This window comes from Pimephales promelas, chromosome 16, assembly GCF_988280905.1.
Source record: "Pimephales promelas chromosome 16, fPimPro1.hap1.1, whole genome shotgun sequence".
In the NCBI taxonomy this organism is placed as follows: Eukaryota; Metazoa; Chordata; class Actinopteri; order Cypriniformes; family Leuciscidae; genus Pimephales; species Pimephales promelas.
Window position 1 is genome coordinate 23,982,219 of NC_142784.1, and position 15,721 is coordinate 23,997,939.

At 36.4% G+C, this 15,721-nt stretch overlaps 3 protein-coding genes across 3 annotated transcripts in view; 1 reads left to right on the forward strand and 2 right to left on the reverse strand.

The window, feature by feature from the left end:
* The window catches only part of sorl1 (sortilin-related receptor, L(DLR class) A repeats containing), a 53,234-nt gene extending 48,528 nt beyond the window's left edge, over positions 1-4,706 (reverse strand). The window contains exon 1 of the mRNA XM_039670528.2: positions 4,409-4,706. Coding sequence (XP_039526462.2) covers positions 4,409-4,693 — 285 coding nt within the window. The 5' untranslated portion in view covers positions 4,694-4,706. The remainder of the gene's footprint in view (positions 1-4,408) is intronic.
* Positions 4,707-6,957: 2,251 nt separating this feature from the next.
* Positions 6,958-8,395, forward strand: tex12 (testis expressed 12). Its single transcript, XM_089121268.1, has 5 exons — positions 6,958-7,014; positions 7,303-7,399; positions 7,546-7,654; positions 7,879-7,930; positions 8,022-8,395. The coding sequence occupies exons 2-5, from the start codon at positions 7,310-7,312 to the stop codon at positions 8,164-8,166; spliced, it is 396 nt and encodes a 131-aa protein (XP_088977394.1). The 5' UTR covers positions 6,958-7,014; positions 7,303-7,309; the 3' UTR covers positions 8,167-8,395.
* bco2b (beta-carotene oxygenase 2b) lies at positions 8,373-15,659 on the reverse strand. The gene is made up of 12 exons (XM_089121266.1): positions 11,715-15,659; positions 11,439-11,637; positions 11,143-11,354; positions 10,941-11,056; positions 10,749-10,851; positions 10,541-10,669; positions 9,762-9,922; positions 9,474-9,641; positions 9,252-9,389; positions 8,946-9,128; positions 8,747-8,857; positions 8,373-8,644 (listed from the first exon to the last, which is right to left on the reverse strand). Exons 1-12 carry the CDS (start codon positions 11,746-11,748, stop codon positions 8,528-8,530), a joined length of 1,671 nt encoding a protein of 556 aa, XP_088977392.1. The 5' UTR covers positions 11,749-15,659; the 3' UTR covers positions 8,373-8,527.
* Positions 15,660-15,721: the final 62 nt, after the last annotated feature.

A 15,721-nucleotide genomic window follows, 5' to 3' on the forward strand; every position in this document is an offset into this window, starting at 1 on the left:
CAACAATGTGCCAGTTTATTAACCTGTCCGACATATTTATTTTAAATATGTTTCATTACTGCTTAAACAAACAGAACGATGTTTAGATTATATAGTTTGGGAGTTTATGTAGTACTAGAAGCTGCACTTAAAAAAAAAAAAAAAGGAATCAATGATCAATTTATTATTCAAAAATAAAAATGTAAATACATCACTTTGCACATTGAAAAACAAAAAAAATAAACTTTTAAACATTTACATTTTAACATTTAAAATTAATTCAATATAACACATTGATAACTAATTTTAATGCTTTTTTATCATTGGCTTTTCTTAAACCATTTGGCAACTGTTTGTTGGTTTATAATCATTAATTTGTTAACCAAGAATTAAAAAAATTCAAGATTTTAATAAACACCCATGGAAAAAAACAATGACCTTTTGACCAAATTAGCATGGAGAAAATGTCAATTTGTACTTCGAATGGTTTATGGTTGACTGAGCTGATTAATCTCTAAAAACAGTTTAGTTTTCATTTCATCAGTACGTGTAGAAGAGCTTTTCCCACCACTTTGCCAACAAACACTGAAAAAGAGCAAATGGTTGCAACCTGATCCATTTGCAGCCTGGCAAACTCCTGGGTCTGCTTATTCAAAGCGAGTTAAATGCCTGTCTGCAACTTGTGGATATCTTGCAAATGGACTTCCTGCTAATCTAACAGGGACCCCTTTATAGTGACACCGTAATATCCTGAAAGCATCAACAGTGAGATAGGTGCAAATTACTTCATTTTCCTTCTCGCAGATGAAAAAACAATGAGAGAAAGAAAAAATAATAATAATTTAATTCTTTTCAGTTTCTTGTGTATTATTCAGCAGGGAAATTAGGAAACGAAGCAGAACAAGAGAGTGGAAGCACTAGAGCACCTTCGCCCATCGCTGCAAGCAACGCGCAACCATGACATCATCACTGCAGCACGTTTGGGCCAACAGTTCAACAGTTTGCCTACCGGTTTCCTTCTGGCAACCAGCCATACGAGTTTCACTAAGAATATGGGTGAACCACACATTTAATAACACTGTGGCTGTAACCAAAGGAAAACCGAGGAGTCATTATCCTGTTAAAAGCTTATAGTACAGTTAAAGGACCGTTTCATTATTGCAGTATGATTAAGTTATGGGATCATTACAGTGATGTGTTATGCTAATGAATCAATATACTAAATCCATTCACACATAGTAAATATACTAAAAAGGAAACTTTTCATTCTCCTTTGATATTCACATAAAAAACGAATCAGTCATCTTAAACCAATAATTGCTGACAAGAAATTATGTTTCATCTATAGTTTTTTTTGTTGATGTTTATTGAAAATTGTGTTTTAGGGTGTGTTCACACTTGCAAGGTTTGGTTAGACTAAAACAAACTCTGGAGCGACTGCTCTGTTAGTGCGGTTCATTTGAATAAGTGCGAACGCTGCCTTCCTAACAAAAAGGTGGGTCTTGGTCCGATTCAAAACAACGCAACACAGACCAAAGACATTTTAATGAACCAAAAACAGAACATTATTGTCACAAGATGCGACCATAAAATGGACAGAATGCTCAAGCATACCGTTTTTTTTTTCATCAGTTCTGAAATCGGTATAGGCAACAAAAATGCTGTCCCCTTGCAGCAGATCTTTGTTTGTGTGTGCAATTTTGACACGTTTTATAAGCTCTTCATGATTTCTCAGCTGGTAAAAATTCCAACACATATACGCACATACAACAAGCGCATTTACACACTCTACTACTAAAAAGATTTAAGATTATATGACTCATCTGTGTCCATTTGGTTTCACCTTGAGTTTAATGCAAGAAGACAACTTCAGGAAAAGCAAAAGTAAACCAGCAGGCTGTTCCGACAAGTTCCAGTAACACTCCACTGATTATAAACATCTACACCGCCCTCCATCTTACTTCCTTATGCTTTTAAACTTTCTTTTCACTGAAAACAAAATGAAAATACTCTGCCAGTAAGGCTGCTTAAATGTCGTACGTGTTTGAACAGGAATAATCCAAGTTGAATTAGGATCAGGAAGGCACATAAGACAAATACAAAACAAATGTATAATATTGTTTTCCTATAAAGGGCATACTGTCAAAAAAATATATTACCAAATAAGATTAAATACTGACTTTACATGACTCATGAAGTAAGTCCAGGCTTATCCTGCAAAAGGTGAGGGAAAGTCAAGTCTCATTTAAATTCTGGGACTGGGTAGTACTCAATGATTCTACATTATACTTTACACATACTAGAAAGAAAATTGCATTTGCTTGCCAGCAGTTTACTTAACGTGGCTTAATATACGAGGGAACAAAATGGATCAAGATCCAAGGCCCATGAAAGGAATTACATTTCCTGGAAATCTTGTTTTGAACGTAAAACATTCTTCTAAAAACAATTATTGCTTAATCTGGGCTGCTGGGTCAAAATTGTAAAATATTTCCCATTGAATTATGAAATAAGAAAGCCTCCAAAAGCAATAAATGTATAACCAAATGTGTCAAATAATGAATAAATAAAAAAGATGGGATTGTTTGGATTAAAGGCTATTTTTACACAATAAAAAACACCCATTGCTACAAAGTTCACCATGCCATTTGCCTTCAAGTGCTGCTCTTGGAGTCTGGCACTGAACTGCATATTTATGATAATGATTCGGTCCCAATTCTCTAAACTTGGTGAGTAATTGTCTGTCACAATAGGTCTGCAAAGACAACAACAAAAAGGCCCTTTAAGACAGAGAGTACATCCTTGTCTTGGCAGAGCTGGAGACTTTTTCTAGGTTAGTTGAAAAGACCAAAAAAGAATGGATTGATGTCTGTTACTTCTTACCTAACACTGCTTTTGTGCCAAACACAACACATAAACCATAAGGTCTGAAAGAGAGAAGGAAGGAAGGGGGGCACAGATGGGAGATCTTAATTGGAACATCTGAGGGGGTAATTCACCTCATATCAACTGCTATGGACTACATCCAGGACACTAATAACACTTCATAGAGGATTTCCTGTACACACCACAGGGTGAAAAGTCGCTAATCTTAGTGGCCGCCCACTGCTTCAACTGCATAAGCATTAGAGAAGAATTACAAAACAGAGTTAGACTTTTTTGTACATCATACCAATACTTTAGATTGTATCGCCATTCGCCACAAGTGAGTCACAACACCTCATAGCTTGGATAATAACATCACATGCTGTGGTAGATAAGTGTGTTCTGAGGTAATGATCTGAAGACAGAGAGCTCTTGCAAAAACACAATACCTGTATTTATGCTACCAACCACAATCCTGTTCTTTAGACAGCGTTTGACCCATTCAAGGTCTCAAAGGCACAATTGAAAAGCAAAACTAGGAACTGTTGAATGGCTGACTTATCAAACATCTCGAAGCAAAACGCTTGAGGGGGTGAAATGTTTGGTTGGGAAATTTCCCAGCAAGACTGTGTAACCAGTCTGGTTCCTTGCGTAATAAAGCTGCATCCTGACGGTAAACAAACAAACACTGTCATACATTTAAATAGAAACACAGATGTGTGGAGTTTCTAATTCCCAAGACACTGACATTAAGCATAAACCCTTCAGTGTAAAAGCAAAACAACATTAGTTAGTTTAGTTAGATGTCAAAAACACTAAGGCCTACCTTTTTGTTTGGGGTTTCAAAATCATTTTACCATCTAAATGTTGCCCAAAAAACCTACAATACGGTGTTTAGAGACGATGTGTTTATGCATTTTCAATTTATTTATTTTTTCTAGTGAATGACTGAAAATGTTCAAAGGCTTTTTAGACAAGGTTTTAGTGTTTATAATCTCAATAATTATTAGATGCCAACTGAATGTTTTCTTATTGTTATTCTAGAAGGAAGATCCGCGATAAGCATCACCAAAAAAAAGAGGACGATGGTACTGTTTGTTTTATGACAGACATAAACAAAACCTAAAATCATTTACGTGTGATTCAAAATACTGCATTAAAATTCACGCACTATTCAGCAAAATATAACATCTCTTCTTATAAGCATATCTATTAAAATTTGTCATAATGAAAATTATTTAGAACAAACATTTTTTAAAAATTCGTTTTTATATAGTAGGCTACATTCTTAAAAAAAAAAAGATATCAGGTAAAGCACGTTAACGTTACTCAGGTTCATCAGAGAAGTATTATTTTGTATTTCAATCATAAAAATGCAAGCGAGAACCCTTCATCTGACAAACAGGTCAATTACACTTCTAGGTGACTGCGTGCAAACCAAAGGTGAATGCTGCACAACAATTGGGAATACTGAATTCAATATTTTATGAGGTTATGCAAAAGCTATGTTTTTGCCATAATAGCCTATATGCAATCACACCTAATGAATGCAAACCTCGCTTACCGTTCCATACACCGTTGGCACGAGTGATCCAGCAGCATTCCGCCGAACCCGAAGCTGGTGCGCGGCTGAATCCACCGTGACTTCTCGCTCCAGGCGCACGACGCGACTTTCTGCATGTTCCAGGTGTGCACTCACTCGAGAGAAACCCCTGTCCTGTGGTAGCATGAATCTCTGGTCATGGTGAAGACGAAGCGTAGAGGAGATCACGCCAGGAACGGTTAATAATAACAGATACATGGCACAGCGACTGAGCGGCAGCATCTTGCGTGTCTGCCCTGACGCCATGTTTGTGTATGACTGTGTGTTGTGTGTGTGTGACTGGGCGCCTCTAGCGGTCAACCACATTCACACTCATTACCATGGATACAGATTATGGCACATGATGTTTTGTTTTTGCTGGTTTACATAAACTGTAGATTGGCAAGATTAAAAAAGGAGATTGATTCGGTCGAGGACAGGGTTCTCAAGTCTCACGCATTGGCCGTGAGACACACTCATTTCGACCGGTTCACACGCTCACACGCCACACTGTGTATTTCTCACGCTGAAAAGGCAATGCCAACCAAGTTGTCCTGGCTGAAAGCTTTCTAACGTTGTATACGAGGCGCAGGCAAACAAAGTGAAGTTTCCTGCCGCCAGCGCGTATCTCCGCCAGATTGCGTTCGTTACTAGGCAACATATATGCGCGCTGCGTGCACCACTGATCTATACATGACATGTCATTCAGTAGCGCGAACACACGGAAATGGACGGAACATCCTCGGCCACCTTACGTTCGTTACTAGGTAACCAAAAACATCGCGCGAACACATGTGATGGAGAAGAAGGTAAGTTGGAAGAAGCTCGTCTAACATTTTTGGGCTAGAACATTTAATATGTAGCCCATCGTACATTATTATTGATGCAGTCAAAAACTCTACAACTACTTTGCAACCAGGCTCAGTTTGGCTATCTTATGTTATCTGAAACTAAGAGAAATGTTAGTGGGTATGGAAAGGAATGAAGATTTACTGATTTTATTTTAAATTATATTATACTGTAATATTAATAGTCTTTCTAGTTACATTAAGGATGTATTACAGCAGATTGCTCTCTGGGTAATATTTAATCATTGTCATAATGTTGCATTTGTATTTTTCAAAGATGTCAGGAAAAAAGCAAGATATCTTGTCATTTTGGGCACCAAAGGGTAAGCCCCCTAAAAAGGTTGCCAGATTAGAGGAGGAGACAGTGGAAGAGGTGGTGCACTCTAATCTGTCCATTTGTTCTCAATGTCCCACCACACAATAAATCATTCGTCTAGATAGAAGACGCATTCAAAAATCAAAATGCAATTTTTAAACATTTGTTTGAAACTGTTTGGAGCAATTTGTTATATTTTTGGTTAGCTATATTTGTAATACTGCATTAAAGAGTATTTGATGTGATGAATTGCTCTGTCATTTATCAGATTTACTAATTGTTATAATTTTAATTTGTTCTGGTTAATTATGAACAATGGGTAAAATTGGGGGCGGGGATGGGTGGGGCGGGGCTTCATTATGGCTCCTCCCCTAACCGCGTGTGCTCTCACTCCAAGCTTTTGCTCAAACTTGAGAACCCTGGTCGAGGACGGTTTCAAAAATAACATTTTACATTAACGTCGTCCCTAAAATAGGGGTCAAATGCGTTTGGGTGAATTATTTTTTATTATTATTAATGATAAAGGGTTCTTTTAACTGAAAAACTAAGGGAAAACATTTTATTGTATTTTGATATTCAATGACAATACGTTAAGTGGTATTATAGCACATTATTTTCCTTAAACATTAAATATTCAACTGTTAAACCATTCTTTAAATAAGATGATGATTTTTAATATCCTACTAGGTTACATTCATAACGATCGAGATGCGTTTTGAGTTCGTTTGTGTGATGAGGTTGGCCAACTTGGCCTATTTATTTGTCCAAATCCGCCATCTGCTGGTCAGAATATGTTAAGACCATAGGGTAAAGACCTATGACTTTTTTTACGGTCTATGCCATGGTAAAGACATGATCTATTTTTTTTATAGCCTATAACTATCTGATTTTGCGTCTAACAATTGCATAGGTTGTAAGAGGCGTGCGCTTATTACGGGAAAGGTTAGAGTAATTTACTTTAGTTACATCCGACCGCATCCGACGCGAGACCGGACTGTGATGACGATGTGTTTTAACGGTCATCAGCATCATGCAACGTTTTTATATTTTCATTTTTTATGTATGTATATTTATAGCACTATATTTTGTAATATATTAAATGTGTATTAAATTACAACAACAACAACAAAATAGTTAACGCTGCTGTGAGGTTATCTTAATTTTTCCTATTTTTGAAAGTTGTGAAAACAACACTACTGACTGTTGAGTTTTTCTTTGTTAATTGAGCAAATGGGAACACAATATATATATATATATATATATATTTAAAGTATTCTCTAATTATACAAGTTTTATGACGACATCTGCTTTGAGAAACCCACAAATGTGAAAAAGGTCAGTTGCGCGCGCGATTGCCCGTTCAAAAGCAGTGGCGGTTGGTTAAGCCTATGTGAGCTGAACAGCGGCGACCGAGTTTATCGAAGGTAACTTAACTTAACGTTAATTACTTAACTTTACTTTAATTTTAGATTTCCAACAACTTGTACTCCATTATTAACTGCTCCATTTGTGTAAGTTAACGTTATGTAACAAACTTGTGGCGACTAAAGTCTCAAGTTACAGATGAAATGTAATTACACAGATGTTTCTCGTAAAATTGATGATGGTTAAGAAGGCTTTGATGTAACTTATTGAGATTATGAGAATATTGTATTGTATGTGAGAATATTATCGTGACAGTATATTACACCCACTTTCTTCTTTGGCCATAGGACACTAATGACACACCGCGGTCTCGAGAGCACCAAAGAGGAACCTATGGCGGTCAGAGGAACAGAAATGAAAAGATGTCAAGCAAAAATGCGCGAGGTTAGGATTTGGATCAGGAAATTAACTGATGTAACAGAATCTACTGTCACCCATAACAGCAAGATGTTGACCTCTATTAGACGTTTCTTGCTTTGTAAATTTCCTGATTTCTAGCATTTTACTAATGATCACAAATATTCATGAAGGTTGATAATGCACCATTTGCTGAGACATCTCCAGCAAAAATGACGAAGACACAGCATTTCAGATCAGCAACTGGAGACATGGCTTATGGTTTTGAAACAGCCTTGGCAGGCAAGTCCAGGTTTTTCTCTTTCATGCTGTCAAATTAAAAAAAAAAAAAAACTCTTCAATATTTGACATAGCCTATGTGAGGTTGTGTAGCTTAATATATATAGTGACAGCTATTTTAGTTACCTCATGTTTTAAACACAACTGTTATATTTCACAAGGCTTCTTGTAGACATATTAAACTTGGAAGGCACCTTACTTATTTTTTGAATGTCTTTTCATTTTAGAGGCTAACAGAGAGTTCAATGATATTTTTTCGAAGTACTCTGAGGTCTTGAGGTAAGTGGATGGATTTGGTCTTCCACCCCTCACCAGAAGTGGATCTATAAAGTATATTCTCAAACATTAATTTTACATGTTATCTTCTAAGGGAAAGAGCTGCTGTGGATGCCTCTCAGCTTGGAGAACTGGAAGATATACTGACTGAAGCCAGGAGTTTGGAATCTCATCTCAAAGAGAAGAAGGAACACCTGAGACGATCTTTGGCTTTGATCTCTGATAAACTACAAGGATAGGTTTCGATCTTTGATGTTAACTGATTTATATATTGCATTTAATATGCTCTACAAGCATCAATCCATAATACATTGATTATACATGTTCATATTATACTTTAATGATTAATACTTATACATTATAAAATTATAAAAATACTTTAGGAGTTATGCTGAAATAAAGCTTATATGTGGTGACAATTCTAAAAAACATTTGTAGATTTGTTTGAATAAATTCTTATAGCAGACACTATTATTCAGGGACTGATATTTCATTTTATATCCAAAGGAGGAAACAATATAAGTAAAAAAAAATGAGAGTAGGTTAATAAGAGATGGCATGATCATCATCCAAAACATTTGGGCTTTTGAAAAGTGTCTTTTAGTGTCCATTTTGGAAAGTCCCATGGAATCCATATGGAATGTTGATGGGTACTTCAGCGCGGCCCAATTCTTCGAATGTTTTTCCATCCAGCACTAGAAGGAAGGTACTCTTGTCCTGGAGGGACAATTACTCATTAGTCCAGAAATACATTTTCTCAATTTTTTTTGAAAAGATAAGACATTTTTTGATACCACTGAGGAACATGGCGTGTTATACCTGATTAGGGGTGATGACCACAGACAGAATGACTCCATCATCCTCTTCTACAGCACCAGGTGAAGGGACAAAGATTGGTTCTGAGGGATACATGTCTGCGTGTTTCCACACCTGTCATAGCATAAGTTGAAATATAAAGACTAAACATTAAAAGTCCCTGACAATACCTGCGTACATAAACCTACTAATCCTAACTAACCGTTATTTTTTTGCCTTGAAGATCCATTTTAATAAGGGAGTCTCCAACCAGGTGTCTGAAGCCACATCCGTAGAAATAACGGTAGGGGTGGGAATTGCACATTGAATAGTTGATGTGTGGGAATTCCAGACCTCCAAATTCATGGAGATCATCATCATGGAGATCTTCATGTGTGCAAAACACCTGCATAAAGAGACATGGAAAGTTGTTTACAATACATGATAGAGAAAAAAACCTTCATGTTTCTTTGGATAGCATGCAGATAAATTAGAAAAAGAAAAAAAATACGTTAACACGTAAACCAACCTTGTTCTTGTCTGTCTTGATGGCTGTTGCGGTGCTATTTGAGCGCGTGTTGAGATTTTCCCCACAGGGTTTGTCACTGTCCAAGTTCAATGGCAGGACAAAGCGGCGAGGGAACACTCTACTCATCGTGTTGTATATCTAGCAAAAAAACAAGTAGTTATGTTGAAGAACAAGGGTGCATTTACACATAGATAGAATGTACTTGTTGAAGTAAAGTTTTACCTCATCTAGAGCATTCCCAGATTTTTTTAGATTCTGAATCTTGTAGTTGTTAATTGCTTGGCCATCATCAGAACAGCACATGTCCATGATCAGGAAACCATTTTCTTCATAACAGTTAATCTGATGGAATGTTGAGAGTGGCTTTGCGTAGTATTTGACGAGGCTCGGCTAAAACAAAATAAAGTACTGAGTCATTCAGGCTTCGCAGCAGCATTTTAAAATTAGTTATATATATTTTTTAATTAAAAGAAAATGTGAACATGCTTTGAATTTAGTAGTAGCATTTACCTTTCCTGTGTGCTTATTGATCACATGGAAAACTGTGTTTCGTTTGGGGTCCCAGTATACACCTTCACTAATCCCCTTTCCACGCAGTTTGCTTGTCACAATCTTCAAGAGATCCATTTTGATTGGCTGCTCGATGAATACCACAAAGTTCTCTGACATGGCTGCAATAAAATCATTTAAAATTTCAACCGAAATATGTAAAAAGTTACTTGTTTTTGAAATAGTATACTCACAATTATATATTTATACACAACAACAATGTAAAGGTCTGAGGACACTAAGATTTGATTTAGACAGAAAATTTGGAAAAATGTATATATAAATAATTTTTATTCAGTACAGACGCATTCAATTAAGTCACAGTAAATACATTTTAGTGTTACAAAAGATTTCTATTTAAAAAAAATGAATAGTCATTAAAGAAAATCATAAAAAATATGCATCACTGTTCCACAAAAATATGAAGCAGCACAATATTAATAATGAAATGTTTCTTGAGCACTAAAGCATATTAAAATGTTTGTGATTGAAAACTGGCATAATAGCTGTGTAAAATTACATTTTAAAATGTATTAAAAAACATCTTAAATTGTATTTCACACTATTGTTTTAATGCCTTTTACATTGAACATAAGGTACTTCTTTTTCCTTTTTTACATAACACCACATTTTGTACTATATATACAAACACACTATAAGTATCTATTTACTTATTTATTAGCAAATATGTTTGTAAATAAAAAATTGCCAATAAGAGATTGTAGGCAATGCTCTCTTACCAAAGCTGTGATAGTATGATGGTTTGGACTTGTCCTCTGAGGGGATTGAGCACACAACTGTGGCTCCTTCCAAGGTGTCATTTTGTTTCTCCTTCTTTGACGGCACCATTATTATATTATAGAAGGCACCTAAGAGTAAAATTGAAGAGGAATAGGATTGAAGATCAATATGTCTGTTTGTTTTTTTTAAGTTACATTTCTGACTAACCTTTTGGAGTGTAAGAATTGCCCATGTTGTATGTAGTTCCGTCAGGATCCACATGGGGGTGAGCTGTGGCCCCATTAATCGCAATGAATTTACTCCAGTCCACCTAAGCACAATGATTTCCACATTTCAGCTTGTTTGTTCTCCATACAAACATATTTTATACATTTTTTAAAAATCATAATTAGTATGTACTTTTTCTTTTGTTTCAAGTGTCTCTGGGTCTATTTTGTGCATGAAGTTGGTCTCTGTGCTGACATAGTAGTCGCCTTTATACTGAACAAAGCTTACATTTGCGTTGTCAGTTGGCTCTGTGGGAAGAGAGAAGTGACAAGTTGACATATAGGCAAAGTATAATTCAGACCAATTCAATCAGAACCAAAGACATCGCACTCACTCGGCAGCTCAAAGCGTGAGAGGAAGCGTTGGAAGAAGTTCTTGCATGGATCTGGCATTGCAACCGTGCCAAATTCAGACATTATAATGCGGTTATGCTCAAGGTTGGCAGTGTAGCAATCGCTGTTGAGGAAGCGGCTCATGTATGTCACATTTCCATTCTCGATGTGGAATTGGTGCAGAAGCGCCATCCCATCAAACCAGTGGTTGAAACTGAGGAGCAAAAACAGCTCATTTACTTTCCTGTGATGATTGCTGTGATCCGTTTAGTTCTCAAGGACCCCAAATGATACTCACCTGCTTCTTCCGATCTCAAACTTTCCAGGTCCATTCCTGAGGAAATTGCCTTTGATCCAGGAGGGAATGTTACCTGCAATTGTGGTTGTGATGGGCTCTGGGCTTTCATCTACAGAACAAACCAGATTCTCAATGCACGGCAGACCATGAACATCGGTGAAGTGTTGATCTTTATTCTTTGACCTGGTCTTCTTCGAGCCTGTTGGGAAAAGACGAATATCAGATATGAAGTTTTGCGCACTACGTACTTCAGATTAGAACGGAATCTTGACCTACCAGTGCTACTGTTGAGACGGTTCATAGAAGACATGCTGGTCTGCTTGCTGAGTTGAAGATGTTTTGAGAGCTGTCTTTGAGTGACTCCCTTGTCTTCCTCTGCTGCCTGGACTTATAAAGAGATCTTTTAGGGTCACATGGTGCTTATGCAATACCAAATCACAGACCGTGCCAGTTGAAGGTGTGTTACTGTTACATTGATGCATGGTGCTTGGATTCAGCTCAAGACAAAGATCTAAGACAAAGCATGTGCACATTCATAAGTCAACACCATTGCTGAGTATTTTCTCTTTAAAACTGCAGTGATCAAGTCACAAACTATACCTTGAAAACAAACAGGTCAACGTGTCGGCGGGCTGTGCATATCATTAACTATGACCGCTCTGATGCAGGGGAGAAGCCAGGTTATCTCTGTATATTTTCTGTTGAAAAATCGGGTATACATTTATAGCGGGTGTATGATGAATATTACAATGTTATGATGAACTATATGCCTTTCTTCTCTGACGTTCTATGTTGTTCAAAACATTTCTGATTATTGTTAAATAATCATTGTTTAAATATGTCATTTTGGTGATCAAAGATCACAATTATTGTAAAGGGATACAATTATTGACTACATGGGACTTTTATACACAATGTATATATTTTGAAAGTAGACTCTTAAAAGCAGATTAGTATTCTATACAGAGCTACACAAATTTGTAGCGTACATTTTATTAGCCAAACTAATCTTATGAACATCCTATGAAATCAATTTAATCGGTCTGGGAAATTCCCAAGTCAGCAGCAAATGATGTAGCTATCTCCTCACTATAACCTCAAACTAAGGACACTGAAATATTTCTGTTATGCAAGAAAATCAATTGACCGTACCATAAAATCTAATACTGTGAACCACTGATGTCCATTGAAATTGCCATGAACATTTTAGCTCATTTTGGCATTGCATATTTTGGCTCTTGACTTAAGTAAAAAAAAAAAAAAGGCAACAGACTCAACTTATAAAGTGATAAGAAACTTTAAGGCAATATTTTGAGCATTAATGCAAAGGAAAACCATCAAAAGAAATCTGTTAAAAGCAAAGACCCTAAGGTAAATTACCATGAAAGGGTTTAGGTCAGGTCAACTCTTCATCTTTCATGAATAGATTGTTAGATTGAATAGGCAGTGCTGTAAAAAAGTTTTAAACATTAGTTCATGTCCCATTTTAGATTAACCAAAGATACAGTCCATTAAAATAGATTTGCATGGGGTGGAAATACATAACTCAAACAAAGAAGGTTAAATAAGTTTATGGGAATAGCACAAATCCTTTAAAAAATATCTGGATTAAATTTCATTGGATTAAAAAATAATTGAAAGTTTCTGTACAATAAAGCACATTTCCTCCAGTTAATGTATTTGTGAAAAATGTGATGAATGCAAAAAAAAATGGTTCAATACTTTTTTTATGCAGAATATAACCTCTTATTTTTTTCTCTTCTGAGTTTGTGAAACCCTTTATTCGAACACACTGAGTTGAATACAAATGATCAAGTGCAACAAACGTCTTGGGAATTTTTAATAATAGAAATGTGATGTTTTAACTAAAATTAAAAGATGGTTCTTCTATTATGGCAACAATATGATCTAATTAATATCACATTAATATTTATTCAGCTTTTGGTTAGATTTTTGAACTCTGACCTTGCTATCTGGAAATCTGCTTCAAAAACACTGCATAATTTTTTCATCGTTAGGCCGTGTGTCCACCAAAGCGTTTTTAGCCAGCTGAAAAAAACGCTCAGCGCCTCGGCGCTCCCATTGAAAACATACGCCAGGCGCGTGGAAAAACGCTTTGGTGGACACACGGCCTTAGTGTCACCAAACTGACGCCTTGGGAAGCATTTGACCATGCTTCAATATCTGACTTTAGGCGCCCTTTAGCGTCAGTTAGATGACGCCCTAGGATCGCGTGTAACCCTACCCCCACCCCACACCTAAACCTACCCGCGTCATCTAGCGTCAGTTAGATGACGCCGTAGGATCGCGTCATATAACTGACTAAAGGGCGCCAAATATTGAAGCATGGTCAGAAGGTGACGCCTTGGGGTGAGAATGTGTTGCACTGAGCTGGTCCAGACAGAATTATTGGTAATCAATCCAGCACCTGCCTTGTAAACTATGGTGAGATTACCTTTGTCGGGATAAGCTCACCTCAAATCACCTTTCAAGGATCACCTTTCATGGGTTCAATTTACTGATCATCCGATCTTCATCAAACCTCATGAAAGTTATTATAGACGCTCTAAAGAAATTATTCTCTGGCCATGAGTATTAACTTTCATGTTCCATAAAAATAGCCAGAGTTACAGATAAGAGTCAAAGGGGTTTGTAACAGTTCCACTAATAGAGGGTACCCCAGATGGGACTACTTATGTAAAATTGTTTTAGAAAGCCTCTAACATTTATACAGGGCGGTGATGGCGCACATGCCATTGGTGTGAGAGACCCGGGTTTGAATCCACTGTGAGACACCAATGTGTCCCTGAGCAAGACACTTAACCCCTAGTTGCTCCAGAGGCATGCAACCTCTGACGTATATATTGTAAGTCGCTTTGGAAAAAAGCACCTTTGGACTCTAACAGTCATAAGTCATGCTTTAATGTGATTGTTTAAGTTGTCTATGATATTGAGAGGTATTTAAAGGAATGGGTATTCCTCCTGACAAGTCCAGATATGCTAGAACTAGTATAACAGTGTGAAAAATGTATTGACCTTCATAACAAACGCATGTCTTTAATTCTGTCTAGGAATTTCCAGGACAGTTAACAAAAATAAAATATGAGTGCAGAGAGCTGGCATAAAATATATCTCTCCCTAAAGACACATCCATGGCTATTAAAGACTGTTTGGCGTGCCAGCGACTGTCTCTTTTTCTTTTACATGCATGTAGCCTATTTAAAACGCATTTTAAGACGCGGCTTAAATTACCTCATAGAGACAACAATAAACATTCAGATTTTACTTTCATCTTCAGAAAGATCTTTCTTCCTCCATTTTGAATCGAGAATCGTGGATTAGGTTTTCCAGGTAAACAACCCTATCTGAGATTGATACCAGTAATCTAAAAATGAGAAATCAATCAAACACTTTTTTTGAAAAAATGTTAAGTATACTAAAATCTAACTGATATGTCACTTGCATAATTTAGAACAGTTTATGTACATATAGTCATGGATCGTTTTACTTAATTGTCCTTACTGTATCTTATCAGTATCTGAAATGTAAAAACAGTTGCACTGAAACGGTCTTCTGTACCTTGAACCGTTTGGTTCCCATTGAAGTCCATTACATGAAGAAAAATCCTGGAATGTTTTAATCAAAACCTTAATTTCTTTTCGACTGACGAAAGAATGACATGGATATCTTGGATGACATGGGGGTGAGTAAATTATCAGCAAAAAAATTTTTTAAAGTGAACTACTCCTTTAAGATAGTGCCAGACTAAAATGCATGTTTGAACTGTCTTAACAGAAAGCAACTTGCACTGACATCTTAAAATATACCAGTGCCATTGTCTCAAGATGCACACCAATAATGTTTTTTTTTAATAAGGCACATTTATAAAATTCTACTTAAATACCTTAATTGAACTAAGGCCTAATCCTGGCTTAATCTAAACCCTGTCTGTGAAACCAGGCCATAAACTATGTGCCTGCACAACTGGAGAATAACTTATTCCTTTTAATCTTGCCATAGTACTTTGGAAAATCCTGTTGGCTCCATAATAAACCAAATAATGCAAAAACTTCCTTTTTAATTGTATTATTTAGGATAATGCAGAATTCACCCAGAGCTTAAATCTGGATAAATATCATAGGCCTACAGATTACACAAATCTCCATAGCACTTTAACCAGACTCAATCACGTCTGAGCGGTTTAAGACGTCTTCTAAAACATGATAACAGGATTTACAAAATCTCTGTCCGAAATAAATTCTCATCAAAATCAGTCAGAAAAA

Coding starts and splice junctions, on each gene's coding strand:
- tex12 (XM_089121268.1), top strand. CDS start 7,310: ATGACACACCGCGGTCTCGAGAGCACCAAAGAGGAACCTATGGCGGTC. Junction 7,655..7,878: donor TTTTGAAACAGCCTTGGCAG/GCAAGTCCAGGT, acceptor TTTTCATTTTAG/AGGCTAACAGAGAGTTCAAT. Junction 7,931..8,021: donor AAGTACTCTGAGGTCTTGAG/GTAAGTGGATGG, acceptor TTATCTTCTAAG/GGAAAGAGCTGCTGTGGATG.
- bco2b (XM_089121266.1), bottom strand. CDS start 11,748: ATGTCTTCTATGAACCGTCTCAACAGTAGCACTG. Junction 11,355..11,438: donor TTTGAGATCGGAAGAAGCAG/GTGAGTATCATT, acceptor TTTGCTCCTCAG/TTTCAACCACTGGTTTGATG. Junction 8,858..8,945: donor TTCAAGGCAAAAAAATAACG/GTTAGTTAGGAT, acceptor ATGCTATGACAG/GTGTGGAAACACGCAGACAT.